The sequence below is a fragment of the Neodiprion lecontei genome, chromosome 4 (genome assembly GCF_021901455.1).
Source record: "Neodiprion lecontei isolate iyNeoLeco1 chromosome 4, iyNeoLeco1.1, whole genome shotgun sequence".
NCBI lineage: Eukaryota > Metazoa > Arthropoda > Insecta > Hymenoptera > Diprionidae > Neodiprion > Neodiprion lecontei.
This window is the reverse complement of record NC_060263.1, coordinates 21,725,378-21,748,853: the sequence shown is the minus strand read 5'-3', so window position 1 is coordinate 21,748,853 and position 23,476 is coordinate 21,725,378. Positions and strand designations below refer to the sequence as shown.

Here is a 23,476-nt window from a genome sequence, read left to right as displayed (position 1 = left end):
GCTAAAAATTTCTTAATCCCAAACTACAGTAGGCGCATACCGCACTTACTACCGCGGTTTCGTATTTCAATTCGACGCGACGAAATCAAGGATCTCGACGAGCTGGAAGATACCGCTTGCAGAATATGAATCAGAATGATTGGGATGTGAACCAATTTGTATATTTCGAACCATATTCTATGTTCATTTTACTTTTTCGTTTCCATACCGCTGTTATTATTGTTATACAAAACAAAGTATGTCTAGTTAAGAAAAAAAAAATAGTATGAAGTATTCGCTTCATTCATATCACCTTTTCCACTTTAATCCAATACTTGCAATTTGAGTTAAGTTAGGTTAGCAACTCGATATCGAATCAAATGTTTGTAAATGAAAATATTCGTGAAAACAACTCAGTAACATTTACCATTAATTACTTCAACTACGCAATGATTCGGTGAATCTTTTGACTACATATGCAGTCAGTACAACTAAATATTTTAAATACTACTTAGTACTAAATGTAGTCATTCTGATTATGTCAGATAGGAAAAATCTTATTGAAGTTTTCATTTAGAATATAGTTAATTTGACTAAACAATTCTCCTACTGCGGGAACACGTGCTAAAGAGATGCAAAAAAGAGTCAGCATGTGGGAAGATGGGAATAGGAGGAAAAATTTAAAAAAATCTCAGACGAGAGGGGAATAAAAGAGGCCTTCGTGAGGGAATTTGAATAGAGACGGGTGGAATCAGAAAAGTGTGCCAGGATAACAGGCAATGGTAAAATAAGTGCGATAGATCCAATAAGTAAGTTAAAGTAAGATACGCTAGATAGTAAAAAAGTTTCTGTAAAGCCAAAAGGCAACAATAAAGATTATACATAAGTAACTCATTATTGTTGATGATCACGCGAGAAAGCAAATTCACTCCTACTTGAATTGTTCAGTCCTATAAAAAAGGCCACATGATTCTCACACGCCAGTTCAAATCTCAATTTATGCTCCAAGTTGTTTATTGAAATATTAATCAATTTCTTACAAATATGCGTGTCATGTTATAAGTGTAGCGATGACCATTTATAGTGTAAAAGGCTGATTCGGTGGCTATCATATTCTAATCATTTGTATTCTTAGAACAAATTGAAAAATCCAGACAGCACAGAAATTCAAGAAACGAACATGTTACGCAAAAACGACATGTGGGGGAAATCCATATCAAATCGAATAGAACATCCCGTACATGCATTCACAAGGAGACATCAAGTGTCTTTTCAACATTTCAGATTTCTTGTGCAATTTACGTATTATGAAAATTAATCAGTGTTAAAAAACAAATCGATCAAAATGTGTGTGAGTAAAACGTAGCCAGAATTTTTTAGAATTTAAATTGAAAGCCTTAGCGTTTCGGTTTCGGAGGTGCTCTGGGGTTTGGTTTATTGTGCATCATATTTGCACATTTGGGAATGTGACGATCCGCAGCACCCTTGTTGAATTTTCGACCACAGTGAGGACACTGGATGTAATCACTCGTGTCACTGACCGGTGGAGGTGGCAAGTCACTAAGTTTTCCGCCTGCGGCAAGATGGGCTTGAACTTGTTTCGCTGATCGGATGGCGTTGATAAAGTCTTCGTGTTTTCGTCGCCAGTTTGATTGAGCTTTCACTTCCGGTTTCTTCGCCTTTGCTCGTTGCTAAAAACGTTATAAAAAAAGGCAGTCCGTTAAGAAGATTATCCGCACTGTTTCAGATGCCACTATCGTGAAACTTTGGTTAAATATAATTATTTTGTACATTCGCCTTCTGATTTTTATTGTAGAATAATTTTACCGCGATAGAGTACTTCGTATGAAAAGTATAATCATATAAATCACGCATTCTAATTGTTAGCCAAGATGACCGGCTTAATGAAAGAATGAAAGAAACCTATACTAGTTAGCATTGCGTGTGAACGGGCAAAATCAAATTAAATATTAGAACTTGAATCACCTCAAGTTTTTCAAACTAAATTTTGCGATGTAATTTTGTAGTATGTAATTTTGTAGTATGAAATTTGTCACCTCATGATTATTTACTACCTTATAATTACTTTTCTCTCACTTTTTTTCAGTGAATTGAAACTACAATACAAATATTAGCCATTATTCGAGTATCCAACCTGCAAACCAGCTCCTCTGGCAATTTTCAAAGTAAGCCAATCAGATAAAGGACAATTCTGGAGAAGTCACGAGCTTACCGAATTTCGTTTCGATTAGCTCGGTATGTTTGGTTAACCTTTTCAAGTCAAAGTAGGCTATCTCGATTTGAGGCACGCACTCATACCGAGTTTAGCAGATTAGCGGAAGAAATAGACCCGTATTACTGTGGCCAGAGTGAGAAACTTCAAGGTAGATAACCGACCTCTGCTTGTTTCCCCGTTGCAGGAACTTTCTTCGCGTAAGATTCGAGTTCGGTGCCTTGGACTCGGTGTCGTACCGTATCGAATTGCTTGCGTTTCTTCTGCGTTGTCTTGACGCAGATTTTTTCATGGGGCGTTACCCTGTCCTGAGCAAACCGACGCCCACAAATCTTGCACGATACAAGTGCATCGCTGCAAAGTTGAAAGCGTAAGTGAAAAAAAATTGCTGAATTAGTCAATTTAACAGTGAAGTCATTCTTTTGAGCGTTCGAATTCCATATAATCTTTTTACGCCCTTGATCTCCTTAAGCGTCAGTCTTTCGAGATTTTTGTTACTTCTATCGTACAGTGCTATCACCCTGGTGTTTCGGTCAATGCTTTACGATTAGTTTAAGATCAAAACGTAAATGTGTGACGGTAATATCGACCCGGTCCGTGCGTATGAGCTCAGGATACCCCGTGAAATAGGTCGTGTCCTCTCCACCGCCTGCCTGTAAATTTGACCGACGCGACGTCGAGTTTAGGAAAGGTAGCGCGATATATAGATCACTTAGTGCTCGTTTTTACTAGTTCCTCAATCTCACGTGCAAAATTGGCTTTTTAAAATTAAGAACCTTGACCCAAAGAAACACCGCAGTAAAATGTCTACTCTCAGAAGAAATGAGATACAGAGCCAAAGAGGTAAGGATCTAAAGTTCCGGGAGAATCAACTGACCTGATTACGAAGGAAGTCGGCAAAATCAGACCGTCTGGGACACTAGACATAAAAGTTTAGGATTCAGACGTTTCAGAAACAGAAAAACACTGCTGTCAAGTTTAAGGAGTTTGGAGCGTGCTAAACGAACTCTAAAAACGTTCGAGCGCTTCTGGCGAATCAGCCTCGAACTGCAGTTGCTGGTATCAGTGGCGGAATACTCGATCTCTTAAAAATATTTCTAAAATGCTTCGTTACTCTCAGAGTTCTGAATATAACTCGGGCAATTTACACGAAATTATATAAAACGCGTAGTACGGTGCTTTCCTGTATTTCGCAAAGTTTGGTAGGACTGACGAGTGACAAAATTGGAAACTACGGCTGCACCATCGCGCCTGAATATGTTTGTGCCACAGCATTAAAGGCGAACATACAAATCAGAGAGTTCCTTCCGATGCCTGTATCAAACAAATACTGGTTTAATTGATCGTCAACATAAATAAATTGATGTGACTTTTTTCTACAACTTCCACATGTGTCGTTAATTTTCCGCATTACAGGTACTAAAATGTTTTGACATTTTGAGAATACTTTTAAATACCTACTGGTTTTGGGCCAAAATATGGATATATCAATATTTATTTTCTCGATAAATATCGCCACAGTTTAGAGTCATCAATGCTATCTTTGTAGATATATATTTTTAATTTGCCCATCCCTAACCAACGTTTGTCGATGTAAGAGAGCAACGCGAAACTGTAGTGGATCCCTTAATTTTATAGATTGCGTATCTCCCGGCCAATTATTGTTCGCGATCGAGCGATTTAATTTTTAAATTACGGCATTAAAAAATGCGTCGAACTCCGCTGATAGGCTTTAAACAAACAGGCTCGGTGAACTGATTTAAATTCATTTAAATTTGCATGTCAAGATCGTCTCAATTTCATCTAACCAAAGACACAAATATGTAATAATCAACGGTAATGATTATTTACTCGATTTCGGTTACGTTACAATCGCCATTACTCGGCCCGACTTCTGTGGAAATTATCTTCAACAATTGTCGTGAGGCTAACGCCACGATCCACATCTACGTCATCGTTCACTACATACACACGCTCAAGTCCCATATACGTAATCATTCGCGACACCAGAAGGCAGAGAGACACCTTCTGGTGAGCGCGAGAGGCGCGAGCTGTGGCTATCCATAAACGTGCTGGAAGTACCGGTGTCGCGAGCGCAACTAGCACCTAGCGGTGACTCGCGGAACTAGACCCGCGAACAAGTCGCGGCAAGATGACGGCGCGCGGCGATAGATATCTTTAGAACTAAATTCGGTATTCAGTGCCAATAAGACATTTACGGACCCAGTTGCTTTTCCTAAAGCTACATTTTCGAAATTTGCGTCAGTGGTAAAAAAAAGAAACTATACAACCGATTCACGCCAACCAAAGTTATTTAGATAGGTAATTTGAGGCCCTCGTCAACGAGCCTAAATGTTCGATAAGAAATTGAACCGAGCATTTGTTTTTATCATAGAGAATGCGTAAATTGGTGGTAAAAATTACGTCATTTACTTCTGAGTCCCGACTATGTTTAAATACCTTTTATTTAAATATAACACCCTGAAAAATTTAAAAGCAACGGTTTAACAGTTGCACTGGAAATAAATCCCACAATCTAGCCTCATTTTCTACCATCAATACGGCTTTCCCTCCTCGTAGATTTAGAAGTAGTACAACTTGTACGTTTCCTCGAGGCTTTTACTGAGAAAATATTCGTATTGTTTTTTATTTCGTTACGCATCCTACTACAAAGCAACGAGTGCCCGGAAACCTAACACCAAACGCGCTGCGCTCAGCAAAATTATAACCGTCAACTCACTGCCATTTCACGAAAGTTTCGAGGTACCGAAATGGAATCTATAATACTTATCTCTATTCTTCACGATTAAACCTATTGCCACGCACTGACGGCAGCGGAGTGGTCTCAGGTCAAAAACTTGTCGGTCGTACCGTTGTGGCGTTGCCTAGCTTTCGATATTTCGTTCAGAATCACAGCTGACGATGAGTTACCTGCTTCCGACACTTTGGCCACTTCTTGCCGACGGCGGTCCTTTCGTACTCGATGCTGATACCGTTTCAGCTGACCGTATAGGATGCTTTGCCTTGGTAGCCATTCCTCGGTTCGCGTTCTCCGCAGAGTGCGTACCACGCGTAGGGCTAGTCGTACTGGAGGCCTGGGACAGGACTGATGAAGGTCGTGGTGAAGGACTCGCGGTTGGCGGCGGTTGCCTCTGATTCTGACTCGCTGAATTCCGCTACAAGTTACAGCAAAAGTTTGTAAATTCGGTTATGAATGCACCCTATTTTGATAGGTGAACTACAGCTTTCGTTGGTAGTGACGGTTGAATATAGAAAAAAAAAATTAAAATTTGACGTCCAACGTAATACTCAGCTCATATCTATAAATCGTATCATTATATACATAAAAATACCAACATAATACTTGTACCTCTATATGCCTTCATTACTTGAAATTTTACAGATGGATAGAAATATGAGACACGTATATTTGTAAAAAATAAACGGTTAGAATCTAATTCCTAACGTCAAAATTACTGTGACAATTTATTTATAATTGCGACATCTGACGAACGTCTCTCTATGCGCTGTAATGTGCAGAAAGAGAATGCCGCGCTTGACTCCGGACGTTTTTTTTTTCTTGCATAGGAATCATCAGCTTTTCATTGAAAATTCTATCGTTGCGATCGAGCTTTCGCAAAGTAGAAAAAATGCATTTTGATGCTAAAAAACAGGATGTTTAATCATAAATCTCCATTTCGATTTTTAAAGAAATATTGCTTCCCGCTTTCGTACTAAACGAGTCGTTTTACTCTAAACTTCAAATTTGTTGGGTTATAGTTGATCCACATTAACAGATAAAAATAAATTTGTTGCAGGTATATTTCAGAGTAGTTTTGTTAGACTTTCACAGTAGGGATATGCAAGATACTATCAATTGACTTTTTTTACCTTCGATGTGATGTCTGGACTCTTTGACGGTGATGGGGGAAAACTCCGTCTGTTTGGTGGATTAGCAGAAGAGTTCGCAGACACTCTGCTAGCTGGCTCAGAATTAATATTTTTTCGTATTCTGTAAAGAAAAATTAGGAAAATTTCGATTACGAATTAAAGCGTTTGCGCCTGGTCAGGTTGCCAAAATCTAAATCTTGCTGTAAGGAATTTTTAATTACATCTTTTTAGTCCTTTTTGGAAAGCGAAAAAATCGTTTGTATCAAAATTTTATCAGAGTCCTCCCTTAATCTAAAAAAAAACAATGTTATAACCATTAGACAATAATATTCAAATTTGCTGTTCATTATTATTAAGTCATTGATACAAAACTTTCGTATAAAAATTGCAACAGTCGCATCAAAAGCTGAAACATTTCTGTGATAAGGAAGCTGTTGTATTGTACTGTTAATTTAACATTATAGTACTATTCGATTGTAGACACATAAGAAAAACTTTGCTAAGTGCCGTAAGAATAATTTTTACGAAATCCTATCACTTGTATTAATTTAACACAAAGAAAAATTCACTGACAGCTCTTTAGAAACTATAATAGCTTTTACTACTGTGTTTGGTTGATAATTGGAAAAAATCTAATCATGGACAAAAGTACTGGATATACTTCCCTTCGAGAATGATTGTCGATAAATCTTAAGATGAACAGTAAATAAGCTTTAGCTCTCTACTCGTGTTATACGGTGGACGACTATAGAATATTTTCAATACCTGCTTACAATTTAGTGAAAAATGAATGGAAGTGTCGTAGATTGAACGCTTATCATTTTCCTAATAAATATTTTGTTCCACAAACCTAGAAGTAGCTTTCGGAGATGGGGAGTTAGGTTCCGATCGTTTCCTTGACTCTGAACGCCGTGTCGTCGTTGTTGAGGTTGCAGAGTTTCTCCTCGCGTTGGCATTCTTGAATCTCTCCAGCCTAGCTTCAGCTTGTGACAGTTTCTTTGGTGCCGGTTTTTTGGACCACTTGTCAGTGACGTTGACCAATAACTCATCCGGAAATTTCTCGCTGATCAGATTGTTATCAACGCGATGTCTTAGGTTCTTATCGTATTCCATTAGATGAATTTTCGCCAGCATTTGATTCCTTTCCATCGTGTCTTCGTCGAGAACTTCTTCGATTTGAACCTGTCGTCATAAAGCAGAGGTGTATTCCTTAATCTATTTCACTGAAACAGACAATTTCTTACTAATTATTAGAGAAGGCAGCTATAGTGTGTAACGAGTGCGGAAAGTAGGCAATATTTAAGTGCTGCAATCACACACGTGATACATCGCCTATCTGGACATTGCGTCGTAAAACTCTCTCTAGGTTGTAAGAGACAATTTATAACCACACATATGGTTTCCAAATGCTTTCTGCTAACTTTCACCAGGTCCTTCAGTTTCCTATCCTTACTTCTATGTTCAACCTTTCGAGTAACCAGCTGCAATTTCCCCACCACGTCCACATCCTGAAAATTTACGACCCTTTTTCTCTCTTTTCTTTACCCTCTCCCAAGCTTTCCCTCAATTTCGACAATTTTAGTCGTCCACGCACCCTTTAACAGAACGCGTGTGTTCACTCTGCGAGTTATTTTCAACAATTTTCAATCCACTCGTTTAGCGATATATCAATCCAAATTTTATGTCCGCAATCTATCACTTCAATCTATTACAATATCAACTCGTCAAGTATATTCATTGTTATTTTTAATCACTATCAGTATTGTTCAAACCCAAACACCTGTAATCCCTTAATTAGTACTACAAGGAGTTCGCGTGACATCCGATGCTGACGTAACAAAGGGGTGAAGGTGATCACTGCATATGTCAAACACAATACTTTTTGCAACGCCCACGCGGAAAGTTTTATTTGAGAAGCAACGAAGGTGACATTGAAAGTGCATATAATTCGAGTTAGGTACCTCACGCTCAAATAACGTCTTGGTACGTAAAATATAGCTTTTCAATTTCGAAAAAAATACATAGTCATATTTTTTCGAATATAAAGCACAAACCTGCCGCCACTTGAGCGCGATTCATCAATCGTATCAAAATGACAGCTAAATAACAATACACGTTACCAGGCCCAAGTGTTAAGGCCACAATGCGTTTTTAGGTTGTCATAGTATCAACGGCTCTTGCCGAAAATACATCAAAAATCAACAGAAACTCGGGAACGTTACTTCTGATGATGAATCACCTAATTATCCGTTTTTTCATTCGGATGACTGTCAAATTACAGTATACAAATATTGAATAGTAACTTCCGTGCATTGAGTTATATCTGCGTCACTCGTGCGAGTAGTTGTTTCGTGTAAGCGCGAATACTCATGTGGGTTGAACTTCGACACAGCAATACTCTGGTGCTACATTAGTCTAGTGATACATCGAAGTTTGCAACGTTGAAGTAACGAAACATTGAAGAAGTAAGGCCATAAAGGTTGAAATAAAATGAAGTGTACTTATTTTGCATTCTTAGACCATGCAAACTACCAGCAAGCCTCAAGTTCCCAAAGAACCATTCGTTCGAAATGTTCAGTTACTTCAATGTTACGAACTTTGACTTGGTAGTTAATCGAGTAAACTCACTTCGTTTTGCGGCGGTGCTCGATGATTTTCATCACGGTACTCGCTATCAACATTCATTCTTCCGAACTGTTCACCATTTCCAAAAGATTCTTGACTTACTTCCTCATGATGAGAAACCGTCAAATTTTCTCCATTATTTCCGCTATTGCCTTCAACTTTAGCTGTACGTCGTACAGTGACGGTCTTTCGCATCACGGTACCCGGCTGATTCGCCTTCGATGCGATGTGGCCACCGTTCGCAGCGATCTGCTTCTTGGGTTTGTTCTCCAACGGCTCCAATGGATAGCTACGATCAATACCTTTTACCGTTGTCTGCCGCCGTTCGTCAAACATCTGTCTCACCTGCAGAATTTCAATATTTATTGAAGTACGTATAGAACTGAACTTACCGGAGGTCATGGTAGTTCGATGTTGATAAGTAAGAAATGGTCAATTCAAATTCTGTCACAATCACAGGTAAGCGATCCTGTATAGGAATTTCACACTCCGCATATTGTTGGACTTACATCGAGGAATTGAAAACTCTTTGAAATTGTCAGAAGCAAAGATCATTGCTATACCGCAAAACTCCTGTACAATAACTTCAGCGGCAAATCGAACAAAATTTATCTGTCTTATTCTATATCTACTTATTCTAAACGAGATGCAAACAATGGTCAAAAAAACTGAGCTGAGCAACAGAATGTTACTACCAATGTTACACTCTATACTAACAATAAAATTTGGTTTAAGACGATTACAATTGCTCTGTAATAGTTATAAATTACTAGGCAGTGTTCTGAAACTGATGGACACGGAATACGTGTATTAAACGAGATGAAAGAAGGGTATTTATTTGAGTGAGTGAGGTCGAATTTTCGGAAAAGGAATGAATCAACGATTTTCACGATATAAATCAAATCGGATTCTTTTCGATATTTTTTATGCATAAATTTACGGTGAACATGCCATGATGTCATTTTGACGAAGCATTTTACAGGCTATAGTATCTGCCTTGAGTTGTAATAATATATGTATAATTGATACGTTCCTTTATAGAGTATCAGTGACCGCAACGAGACAGCGGCAGCTTCATAAAATACGATCATAATAATTTATTTTACGTGTTGTAACCGACGGACTGACATACTATTTTTTTTTTGATTACATCATGCCCACAAATAACCATAAGAAATAATTTTTACCGGGAAATTTCACATTTTCCACGTTCATCAAAATATACGTTTCAATGTAAACAAAAAAACAGAACTACATATAGCAATAATATTTTCCAAGATTATAGCATTATATGCAACAATGATAAGGGTTAAAAATTTAAGTTTATTATGTCAAAGTATACCACTTAAGCCGATAGTTGAGTTAAGCTGAATGTACTCGGCGTACACGTTGTGCGTTGATGTACATACAAGCTTAGTTTAATAATAACGTTGTTGTTATTATCAATATTACTGTTACGACTTCTATTGCTCTTACAACTGTTGCTATTACTGGATATTACCTTTGCTTACTATTACGTATATTATTAATATTATTGTATTAATACAATGTCACTCCTGTTATTGCCATTATGATCATTATTGCTGTCACGGTAACATACGCCAGGTGAGGATATCAACCTTGTTTCTTGGCAACCGATTCAGTCCCGCATGCCCTCTGATGCGGAACATTTAACTAGATATCGTTAGTCACCACTAATTGAAGGAATACGTATTCTGGCATCATCGTTGCGTGAAGCACAAATGCTTATAGATATCAGCAACGATCGAATGACCCTGCGTGTGTTCAGCATTGCGCGTAGAATTGCGCTAACTGCGAATTTTTCTTGTCAGTTAAGGGTAGACGTATAGATAGTAGTCAGCATACCTGACACGGCCACAATTAAAGATCAGAAATAAGTGATTTTTTTCTACATTTCAATTAACTTCAAATTTATAAAACATAAGAATAAAAATCAAGGTTCGAATCATAGAATGAATCGGCAGCGCCTCTGCTTGCTGGCCGTAAGCCTCGACCCGTCAGCTGTCAACTTTAAACTACAATAATTCAACCTGACATCACCCTAACAATGAGATATGACTATTGATGCTACCGTGTTAGTAAAAAAACGAACAAAAGTAGCTAAAAAATAAGACGTATCCGATTTACGTTTTGAATACTTACCATTAGCTGTGAAAATTGCTGAAAACGAAGAGTGTCAAAAACAGAGGATCAAAGAAATTCCGAAAAGTAATAGAATATTTTACAGTAAATGCAAATTATAAATGTTTCATAATTTCAATATAATTGAACTGTAAGCAACGTTCTGTAATGACAACAAAAAATGAATCCTTATTGCGAAATTAAAAAAGTTTCCGACACTCCCGTGCTAGCCAATGAGTTTCAGTGCGTCACCGTACATATAACAAGGTTTGGTAACGTAAATGGTGAAGTTATGACAGGATATTCCGATCCGTGGGTGTCGCTTGAAAATTCAGAAACCGCGTTGTATCCCCAAGACAATAATGATCTTTGCATAAATATATTTAAATTATATTCCTGAATCATCGTTACTTGACGACACAATAGATCTTACGATGCCAAATAGTTGGCCAGTATTTGAAACGAAATTTTCAGTGAATCTAAAACTCTTTTGCTCTAAATTCAAGCTCATCGATTGTTTCATTTATTGACGATGAGACTTATACCTTTCCTCCTTGAGTAGTGCTGGTCGTGCGTGTAGCGGTGATGCTTTTCGAAATAGAATGCTGCTGAGACATAGAATCCTTCGATCCAGCGCTACCTCTTTTGACCACTTGGTAAGCTCGTTGCTGTTGTTGATCGTAAAGCTGCAACATCTTTTGCTCTTTTTCCTGCATCTGCTTCTGCTGGAAGCGAGCCTATTACAGAAATTTAACGTTAAGCGGCGATGTTGTTTCACGATTTAATCCGAGGTGTCAATTACGTTTCTGTCGACTGCAACAATGTATCATTTGCCCACTTGAATAATTACGCAATTGAATTATTACTATCTTTAAAACTAACAGATCATATTGACTATTTTAATTTATGTGACTATAATTACTAGGCCAATCAAATAAGCATTTTTTATCAGAATAAGTCTATGGTTCGTGAGAAAGTATGGGTCCTGTTCAGGTAAATATCCTAATACACAAACTAGACTATGGCAAATTTAAAAAATAGTTTCCTCGCTCTGAAGTGTCGACTGACGATAAGTATTTAATCTCACCTACGTTGGTTGAGAAAAACAAGTTGGATCTACAGAATATCGAAGCTCGGGTATCACGTTGATAATAACCCAATCAGATATCTATTAACGCTGAATTTTAGCATGGATATGTCGATGATACAAGGAACGTATTTCATTGCTTGATCCATTGTCTGGTATACGAGTACATACGAAATCTAGCTCGGTGACGAGAACCCTACTTAAAAAGATAGTATCTAATAACGGGGCGAGATTGTCCCATCATATGTAATTTTTCACTCAGCTTTCTGATACACTTGTACCTTGACTTGCGATTACCGATCGGCAAACAGGATAATTCACGTCGAATAATTTGTTCCTGCAATTTCTGTTCGTTCGGTTGTCACGATACAAGTTAAAAATTTTTGTGTCACACGATGCAAGGTACAAGGTTGTCGAAGAATTATTTCGACAATATTCACAGATCGATATATTCTTCAAATTGTAACTCTGAGTGAGAAAATGTGTCAAATATATGGTACTACGTTTTATGCAATCAATTTTTACATCTAAGGAATGGATGAAGCTATTACAGAGTGTATAGAAATAAAAACAACGAATCGATACCGAACCTCATCAGTATCCCAAGTATTTCACGTCGGTATGAGTTTTATAAGAGTTTCTTTTCAAATCACCGATACCCTAAGTATTAAAACATTCGTTCTCAACGGTAATGTGCAAGAAAATATCGTTAATGTAAATGTATACTTGAATTTTGGTTCTCAACTTAAATACATGGTGATTAATCGGTAAAAATAAACGAATTTTGCAAACTTTAAATTATATATTTGTAAGGCCAAACGAGATTCAAATGACTGAATTTTTATTAGTGCTGTATACAATTTATTTCAGTCATCCTAAAATCTATGCGGATAGGTATGTAAATATGAAAGGAATGTATTCTGGATGCATTTTGATCATCAGCAAAACCAACTCATGGTACGTCACGTTATAGCTTATATGTAACTTATACGCAGGAGAAACATTTATTAATATACATAGACTTGATTAGAACTCATATCCATACCAAACAAATTTAATTGTTGTGTATTGGCACTATTTTTCAACTTCAAATACAATTCATTTTTGAGGAAAACAAGTCTGCGCATCAGAATAAATGTTGAATTTCTTCCAAGACTCATTGTTAATCTTTTTTTCCTGGTTATGAAAAAGATTAAAGTATTGCTTAGGTAAGTCCCACGTCTTTCATATATCGTGCAGTTTTACTCCAACACCATAAATATTTCTGCTATTCGTGAGGAAAACGGCAGTATCTTCCAAAAAAATGGTGTTAATTGCGGTTTGTGGATTACCGTGTTCCATTTGAGTGATGATTAACAAGGCAGAATTGTAGAGGTATCTTAGAAAATTTCAGTAGGGCATTTCTGCAGGACGTACCCTAACCGAAGGGTTCGGTGCCAGAGTAGCCTAACATTGTCCCACATTGTCGATAAGGCTCCGTTTAACAATCCTAAGCCATTTGAAACGAGCCTTACGGAACCCTTCAACTAGTCTAAGGTACGCAAAAGTACGTTGCAATCTTATACGAGTTTCCACTCTATCCTATCCTCCTTTTGCTTTACGTGGTGCTTTAAAAAATTACAGTGAGTCACTAGGAACCTATTATTGAAGGTTACTGTAGACGTAAGTTTTACCATGTTGTTTAGCTTGACAATAGATGACGTCAATCCTTGTGCAGTCCAATAATTTTCCACGTCCATAAGTATATCTCAACTGCTTGGAGTTTGCATTACATTCTCCTAAATTCACATCTCACCTTTGAAAATTATTTTATCTCGAGTTCTTTTGATAATTCAGCGCTAACCTCACGAAGTTTATAAATATATCACATGCGTCAAGCACCTCACTCAATCATTTTTTTACTAAATCCATTTACAATAATATGTCTATTATGCGTAAATTATTATCCGATGAAGTTATATATTTTTCATTAGGTTTCGTACCAACCATGGCAAGGTATTGAACGTTAATCGGCCGAATTATCTTTCTTTTCTCATGCTTTCTGATATGGATAAAATGTTACCACTGATTCTAGAACGATAAGAAACTTTCAATATTCGGGATTCAAGCACACGTCTGGTGTCGAAAAATACTTGTTAACGATATTTCTCTCGAGTTTTCTTATACATTTAAGATGGCCGGTAATTTATTATGATTAATTTATTTAATCGATTAGTTTACGAGGTTAGTGTTTCATTTTAGATTCCGTACTCATGGTACGTGCACGAGGTGGTGGAGACACCCCATACGCCTACAATGATTACATGATGAAAGACTTTTTCTCGCAATAACAGCTTTGGTTAGTATCAAAATTAAGACGTTGCTACCAAGTGATTCGGGTTGCTACCACACTGCGTTGCTACCACCGCTTTCACCCTTCGGACAGCCGCGATGTAATGAAGCGCTTGCGCGAGGTAAGAGTATGGCTCCGAAACCTTGAATTGTAACTACGATGTTACCCGTACTATTCAGGTTGCGGAACTCGGATGATCGTGCAATCCCCTCCATCTTAAGAGCTTTAGAAGCAAATTAATCGGACATACGTGTCAGTGATTGTGATAAGCTGCAGATCACATCGTTGTGCATCAAAAATGGTATAGGAAGATAATAGTTGTGAAACACGAGCTGCCACTGACTCACCTGATATTTCAACTCGTGATGGTGAATATTGTAATTTTTTCTTTTCAGTTGGAGCGAAACTAACTGCAAAACACGTTTGTGATTTGTATCCAGTTGTAACTAAATTACAATGTTTGTATTATAAGTCATTGATACCTTTACATGTCTCACGATTAAAGAAGTCCTTTGACGAATTATAGAATACCCAGGTTACTGACTGTCAACATCGACCATATATGTATACCCCGAAGGTAAAAGTAACGTTTAACTACAGAGAGAAACGCATTTGACTTAAGAAATATGTTACGTTTTTTTATTTGCGACAGTTCTACGATTATTCTTTTTTTCAAAAATATCTAATACAAAGTATTATCGATTCTAATCACATTACAATTCAATCCCCTCCACTACAGATTCTCCAACGAATCACTGACTCAATTTTTCCACTCTGATGTGATTTGAATAATATCTTCTAGCTGCAGTCCGTTCGTACCTTTGACTCTCAAAGCTGACTGAAAATTGGTGAATCGGCCACTATTTGAAATAAATTTGTTCTTGCTCCGGTTAAATTTCACGCGCTGACTCAGAATTGTTTTTCATAAGTTATCGAACGAACTCGTTCATGTTTCACGTTTAGAACACCGATTTGCGTAAGTAATTCCCAGAATTAAAAAAATTACATCTTGATCAATACAGACCTGCTCAAGCATCCTTCCAATCGTTGTAAATAACGCAAAAAAATCTTGTGATCGATAATGCGACTGAAGAAAATTTCATTGAACGTTGACTGCAATAGCAATTTCTCAACGTCAGATCAGAACCATCTTCCCAGATTTTTAGGTACGACGTTCTTGCATTACTACCAGTGTTCGAAGGTATAAACGGCATTGCTATTAAACAGTAACGATCACAGTATTTGATACTGTTACAATAAATTTTGAAATGCTTATTAAAAATATGAAGTAATATCGGTACACTAATTCATCGCACAGAAGACATAAGTGAACGAAAGAGGCTAGTGCTGCAGTAATACTGCAGGAGGCCAAGGGCACAAAGTGACGGTTTTGTCCTCGGCATCACCAAATCAAGAGTGAATACTTATGGATTGAAGCGGAGCGTGGGCTAGTATACAAGGTAATAGTTAAGACGGATAATCCATACGGTCGAATTATAAGATATTTAGATACAAGATTTACGATGCAATTTGAAATTCAGGCAGCTTATTGTACGACTCACAATGTGAGATACGGTTAACCGAATCAATTTGCACAATTTTAAAAAGCTATTTTCTACCCAACTTCGATGAGGCATTTTGATTATTATTTTATTTTCAGAAATTTCATGCACGTACTCGTGTATTGAATTCTCTTGTTAAGTTACAATTTTTCCGTCATCTTCGCCATTTCTCGATCGCGAAAAATTCTACAAACTCATATCTTAAGGATTTGCCGGTCCTTACGTGTATTCGGTTGACGCTGGCTATTTACTAGTATGAAATAAAAATTGAAAAATCGACGTGAATATACAATTGCGAAATTGCTAGACAATGGTTGTGTGGGCGACGAAAGGTGTTTCCAAGTAGAAGATAACTTTTTTCCTAACAAGGAACCCGAGGTCGATAGATTCCTACGATTTTTATTTAGTTCATATACATATGCACGTTGTAGCGCGTCGAAAACTGAGATACTCGTATGGTTTTTTGTCCGTTAACAAACGGTTCTAAGGGGTGAAAACGACCCCCAAAGATGGGCACCCAACGGAGTAATTTTCCGATGCGCTTCATGTTGTTAAATAAATCCAAAGCTGAAACTTTACTATTGATAAATGAAACATTTTGGCGTTGGTTTGTAAAATGTAAAAAAAACAATTGGTCCGGCATATCACTACCTTCGATAAAGATAAAAATAGTGAGATGGACTTTTTCTCAAACACTAAACGCAATTGACCCTTCTAACCCATTTTCCTAAATAAGACCTCCTTCCAACCATTAGACCAAATACGCTGAATCTGTTTGGCGTAGGAATCGAATGCCGTAATAAATACAACTTACCTGTACCATTTTGAGACGCGAAGAAGGCTGAGACATGATCATGCTGAATATCTTTACAGTAGTCTATCGGTGTGAAGACAAGAAACGAGTATTGTCTGAAAGCACACAAATGTAACGATCCTGGTTGAGAAATGTTTGACATATACTTGAAAACTGACGATAAGTTTAACAGCTTGCTAATGCTGGGACTAAATTGTATATTTTTTTTCTATCGTGTGTATCTGGATGTTTCGTTTGAAAGCAACGTTTCTCGTTTACTTCCACCTGAAAAACTTGCTTCACAATCAATTGTGATTCGTACAGGGCTCCGGATTCCCGAAATTTATTGTTCTTATAAAAATATGTACAGGCTTGATCTATTTATCGACACATGTAACAAGGCGAAATTGTTACATATGCTAGTGATGGATTGGCAGTGACAAAGAATAAATGATGGAAGCTAATTAATTGGTAAAATCAGGTTATACTGTGAAAGCGATTCGGAATTTGAATACTAACGGTAACCGAATAAGATTATTAACAAATGGTGAATAATTTCTAAGAGGAGCAAAAAAAATTATCCGCAAGGTAAAGATAAGTTACATGATCGTCAAGGGATCGACAGGCTTAGTGAGATAATCGAGATCCAAAGACACTAACCCTGCCAGAGGATCGCTAACGTCACTTTGGACTCACTTCACAGCTCAACTAAATAATTTGGAATTGTTTACGATACAAATGTCCCAGACATCGAGTACAAAATTTAATTAAATGAGCGGAAACAAATAAACACAAAAAAATAGGCTTCGGTAGTTCCGTCCAGATCAAAATATAGTACTTAAAAATCAGCCAAGACGTGACTACTAGTCGTCAAGGCATTTTAATATTTATTCGAAAATAATTTGTAATACTGAGAATTTGAATTTGACTATGAATGCAAGATAAAATGTCTGTATAGGATAAAATAAATGAAAAAAGTTCGCCTGAAATGCGGAACGCAACAGTGACGTTATGCCATTACATAACTTCTTTCTTGACTACTTATCGAGCAGCCGGTGATTGTTATGACTAGGCATCGAGTCAACATCACCTTTTAAGTTTCTACAGTCTGTGGTCGTCGAATCACACTTTGCGGAGGCAAATGCAATGACGTGTTCGAGACCAAATACTTCGTTGAGATATCCCGACACTGGTGGGGCCTCAAATATTAGAAGTTTGCATTCGTTTTATGACTTGCTCATACTCCCCCGCAAAAATAAAGCCTCTGTTCTCTCGGCCATAATTGTCAGTCTGACATGAGTGTATATAGCCAATGCAGTAATGCTTCGAAGCTGATTTACTTTATTTGTTGAATCGAATTTTGGTCAGGGATAATTTTGTAATTCACATCATCGTTTCTTTTTCTTTTTTTTTTTTCACAGTATCGCAGATCTTGGTAAGGAAATTTTATCGATCAAGGATTTCTAGGCACCTGCTATGTTGGGTTTAGAAGAAAACTGTGTACTGAATATTCTCCCAATCATTCTGTACTTGCGCTTGCGATGAAGCTAACAAATTATTGTAGTTATTGTGTGAAAAAATTATATGAAACATTTCACCGATTTTAACCCAGCAATCTGTCCTCAAGTATTCGATACGTCATCAGAGGTGTGAAGATATTTTGAATATTAGTCCCGTAACTCGATTGCTCATTGGGAAAAAAATTACGCACAGTGGATCGGACTTTGTGCAATCATTTTTGGAAGCTACAAGGGATTGGGAATGAAAAATATAACAAGCTTTGACGATGCAGAAGAGTTTTAATCGAGAAAAAGTATCACTTTTTTGATAGAGGTAATTTTCAGACCAAAAAATTTCGTTTCTGATGAAAACTTGACGTGCATCAAAAATACAAAAATTCCATAGTCATATTTTCACTTGAAAGCTTGTATTCGTATTTAGTCGAACTGAATTTTTTAACGCGGAGTTCGATGAGAATGATCGTGGAATGAAGATAGCATTTGCTTTAATTTGTCTTTCCTCGTTCGGTAATTTTCTTCTACAATTCTATCCAAGTTAAAAGTTTGATCCCGTAGTGATAATACATACTTTTGATACTGTTTGAGACATAGTTTTTCGTCTCGTTACTAATTAATGTAATTTATAATATTTGCACCTCGGAGACTCACTTTCATAAATGACATAAAAAAAAAAGAAAACAACGAGAAAAGTGTAAATTAGAAAAATTCGAAACACTTTGAAACAGTTTGTACAGCGATGATTAAAAGTATTAAACAAATTATCATACAAAGAATAAAATAATGCAATAAGGAACAATTTTATGAAAAAAAAGAGAGTATTGACAATAATAAATTTTAATTATACTTGACGCTAATTCCAGTAATTAAAGTGATTTGTAAAACGACAAAAAGTATCTGAAGAAATGCTATTTCTACAAACTGTTTCTGTTGCAATTCGCTGGTCGGGCTAAAAAATAATTCAAAAAAATCTAAACTGCTGTGCATAAAAACAAAATATAATTTTTTGTTAAAAGCCGATAGAGTAACGTGGCTAATAATTCACGCATTGTTTCTCATTGCTTGAATCAAAACGTAAGAAGAGCGGTAAGTCAAAATTTAGATGCTTGATTGCCGAGTCAAAATTAGCAGAATGACGACGAAATTCACCTGGCCTTAAACGAACTGTTAGACGGCGTGGCGACTAGCGGTTTACAAAAATCAATTTGGCTGTATATCATTACCGTATACGGGGCGTATCACGTCATCATTTAATGTAACTATCTCTTAACCGAGTGAACGCACGCGATATAATTAGGCAAATTAAACAATACACGTGCCTCTGTAAAACCGTAACCATATTTAAAAGATTCCTTGAACTGCGTTACTTTGAATCCATGTTTTAGACTTTAATTTCAAATTGACCTCATAACAATCTATGAGATACATTTGAATGCTTTAAAGCAGATTTGTCGCGACTGGCTTTTTAAACTTTCATCTTAGGAATATATGTCGGAGTGAAGATTTTTTCTCAGGTTTTATATGAACGTGCTGAAAATTTCACATTACATCCACTGCGATAACCACGTTCGAGAATATTTATTTTCTAACTTGTTAATTAACGCTGGTGATTTTATACTTGCTTTGAGATTTAGCTGAATTAATTAAAGACATTTGTGAAATGGATACTTTGCTTTGTAAACTTCACGATGCAGGAATTAGCGTGAATCGAATCGATTTACCGTGTCTGAAACTTTTCTCAACTGTTACTAAATTACTCACATCATGCCGGATATAACATTGTGATACGGTAATTATAAATCGTGTAAGTTATATGTAAATAATTAAGCCTACGCATACACAGCAAAGCGCAGTAAAGTCGGGCATAACACAAAATTTAATTAATAAAGGTGAAATATTAAATTTGTTAATTAAATTTCATTAAATTTCTCATTAAATATTCTACCTGTCCCACTTTGCCTTGGTCGCCTCTAGATGTCTTGAAAAAACACCGCAATATATGAAACGAAAAATTGCACGTATGCATGGTTCTTGCAACGTGAATTAATTCGAGTTAATAATCTAATCAAGTAAATTAACAAGTAATTGATACAAATTGGCACTAAAGATTACTTATTACGAAATTATTTTTAGCTCAGAAATTTTTAATCAAGTCTCTGACCTCAAACTACAAGCATTATTCGATTTTCAAGAAACGACCAACTTAAGGATTCATTTTGGAACGTTGGTGAATTGAAAATCATCAACTCTTCGTTTATATCGTCAGGAGTCGATCCCACGTTGGCTCATTATTTGACAAATATATTTGCGAGCTACAAATATTTTCCTGAGATCGGAAGAACGTAAAAATACGCACATTTTATACAAGAGCTACAGTGCAAGTTTTTCGTTTTGAATCGACTTCTTAATTCGACAGTGTTCTAATGAAATTCCGATCAGATGTTACTAAACAGAATATGTCAACACTGAGTAATTTATTTCGAAAATCGATCAGAGCTTCGTTCTTTCTTGTCCAAAAAAACCACACGTGATTTGATAAAGATTTGTAATTTCTAAGGTAAAGCAATTATTTATCAAATGTAATGATCAGATAAATTGTTCGTAAAATAAATTTCAAAGGGTAATACAAATTTAAAGGGTTTCGTATGAGAATTTATGCTTGAAACGAAAGATGACAGATTTCATTGCGAAAATTGTCTACAAAAATGTCTAATATCAATGAAATAAAATATTCTTCAGTTTTACAGACAAGTCACAGGCAAGTGTAAAAATATCATGAATATTTCACGTGGAAAACTCCATTAAAATTTGGCCATAGATTTCACTAATACCAATTGCAAATACTATTGTTTTGACGCACTGATATAAGATTTAATGAAATAAACAATGAACATGCATGGCGTCGGTGAAAGTAGGCTCCGGCAAATTATTTAATACATTATTACGAGTTGTGACCTACTCACCGACTGGCAGCGAGTTCCTACGAAACAACACAAGCCGTTCGTGACGCGTCCTCGCGAAGAGAGAACCGATCTAGCACTGAGAATCGTGCCGTTCCTCTTCCCTCTCTCTGCCTCGATCTCCTTCTGTATTTTTCTCTTTCTCCAGCGGCCAAGAAAGAGGAAAGGAGATCGACAATCGCGGAGACGACAGGACCACATATGGAAGATTATCAACTAATTAGGGCTTGAGGACGAAGGGGTTTTTTTTTGGAGGGGGGAGGGAGGGAGTCTACAAAGGCTGGAAAAGTACGGGATTCCCGTATATTCTTATTGTTTTTTGATTATTTGTTTTTTAGAACAACGTAAAAATAAATAAGTTTCAGTTTAAGTCGTTGGAAATAATACTGGGCGTATTAAATTGTTCGTGATTAACGTGGCTGCTTCCACGATTGGTCCGTAACGTACACGTGAATTTTAAATGATTGTTGTTTTGTTGGATCGATCGATAATTTGTAATTCTTACTAAATATATTCAAATTTTGCGTTATAAATTACGAAGGTTTCGTAACATGGATTCTGTGTAGTTGTTGGTAGAGATTGTTGTAAGGTCAGATAATTTTTGAACGTGGATAAATTTGGGGTTCTCGATCATCGTTTGACTTCGCGGAATTTTGGTAAAACATTTGGTCTGAAGAAGGCGGAAGGTTGAAAGTAATGAAAAATCTGGCATGCAGGATTTGTAAGCTTCGCGAGTTGAATTCTCAAATAGAATATTTGAATTCTCTGAGATTTCCTAGACTACCAGCCCGGATGTTGATTTTTAAAATTAGTGAAGTGTTATGTTGATTAGGAATTGAGGTATAAAAGACGGACTTTGCGACGAAACGTGCTGAAGAGTTGTAAGATTTTTTACGTACAACATAGAAGTAGAAATTATTACCGGTAACATGACTGGACACAAGCCGTTCATTCTCAATATTTGATTGGATGCAGGAGAATATTCGTCGCTACTAGTCATTTTATATTGTGAGAATAATAATAAATTGTAATGTAGAGTTGTGGCGGATGGCGAGCGATTAATCACCACTTAATCTCATAAAATCAATATCGTAATTATAATTTAGCACACAAATCGCGAGTATAATCATATGACTAACCCTGTTGAAAAATAAACAATTCAAAGTTATATAGACGGAACCGACTCAACGCTATAAAAAGTCTCGATTAAAGATAACTTCAAACTCGTAAAATTATTATGAAAATCTTGTTGCATGTTATAATTTTTATAATCTATGTAAACTAAATTATTCCACCTATTCTTTTTCATACAAATTTCATAGAATGGCAATAATTTATGGGCTGTATTTAATTCGAATAAATAAAGGAAATAACGATGCAATAATACTTGTCATTTTTTGCATGTTATATTTATAACTCGTCACAGTGTCGAAGACAATTTTCAATTTTTATGGCATTCGTAATGACGATCAAGAAATGTCAAGGACAAAGTTCGGATGAAATTAGATTACATCATCGAAAACTGTTATTTTTCTACGTTCAATTACAGGAGCAAAGATGCCAACGATGCTCGCCGGCAAACAAACAACCGAAGTTACATCCGAGGTACTTTGATTGCCTATCCGACGGCGAAGCAAAATTTGCATCGTTGACTTGGCAATAATCTGGCTTTGAATAGTTTTTGTAAGCCGACGAGATATATTTATAGATAATTACTTCGGTAGTTTTGGAAATGAATTAAGAAATTTTTACAGTATGAAATATTAGACTAGATTATGTGCCTTAATCGTCAGTCTTCAATATTCAAATGTTGATAAAAGTATAAGATATAAGTATATAAGATAAACTCGCGATGGTCTGAATCTTAAAAATTTGAGGTTCACCTCTAGAATAACATCATTTTTTCAGATAAAATAGGCGATGTCACATTTTGAAAAAAAATTTATTTTCTACGCTAAAGTAACATGTAACTATAAAAACTATTTCGTTGATATTTCAGTATTTTTTTTAGCAAAGTATGCAAATGTCTTTTTTTTCGCTAAGTTATGGGTATTTGAATTATTCGGAAAATTTATGGCTCAGGATTGGATTTGATTAAAATTTGAAAAAAAATATTGATTCTGTATTGAAACATGATTTTGAACACTTCCTGAGTATCCACCTCATAATGAATCTTGTATACAAAAAGATTGAACTTTTTCACGTAAAAAATAAATCGGCTCATATATTTGTTCTCACGACAGGAAGTGCTAAAATTTCAAAGACAAAAATTCAATTCGAAATATTGATGAAATTCGGTCCATATATAAAGAGTATAGTTAACTACGTTAGCCGAAATTCTACATGTTTTCAAGA

The 23,476-nt window shown here is 36.3% G+C and overlaps 1 protein-coding gene across 3 annotated transcripts; it reads right to left on the bottom strand.

The window, feature by feature from the left end:
• Positions 1-975: 975 nt before the first annotated feature.
• On the bottom strand, positions 976-21,244 carry LOC107219369 (zinc finger C2HC domain-containing protein 1C). 3 transcript variants are annotated; one of them, XM_046738782.1, is made up of 9 exons: positions 21,125-21,244; positions 16,666-16,760; positions 11,416-11,607; positions 8,732-9,073; positions 6,954-7,285; positions 6,104-6,224; positions 5,144-5,388; positions 2,377-2,566; positions 976-1,670 (listed from the first exon to the last, which is right to left on the bottom strand). In XM_046738782.1, exons 2-9 carry the CDS (start codon positions 16,705-16,707, stop codon positions 1,377-1,379), a joined length of 1,758 nt encoding a protein of 585 aa, XP_046594738.1. In that variant the 5' UTR covers positions 16,708-16,760; positions 21,125-21,244; the 3' UTR covers positions 976-1,376. The 3 variants fall into 3 exon arrangements, with proteins under 3 accessions (XP_046594738.1, XP_046594739.1, XP_046594737.1); XM_046738783.1 differs by having other exon boundaries at positions 16,672-16,760; XM_046738781.1 differs by lacking the exons at positions 16,666-16,760; positions 21,125-21,244 and adding an exon at positions 13,631-14,334.
• Between the last annotated feature and the right edge of the window lie 2,232 nt (positions 21,245-23,476).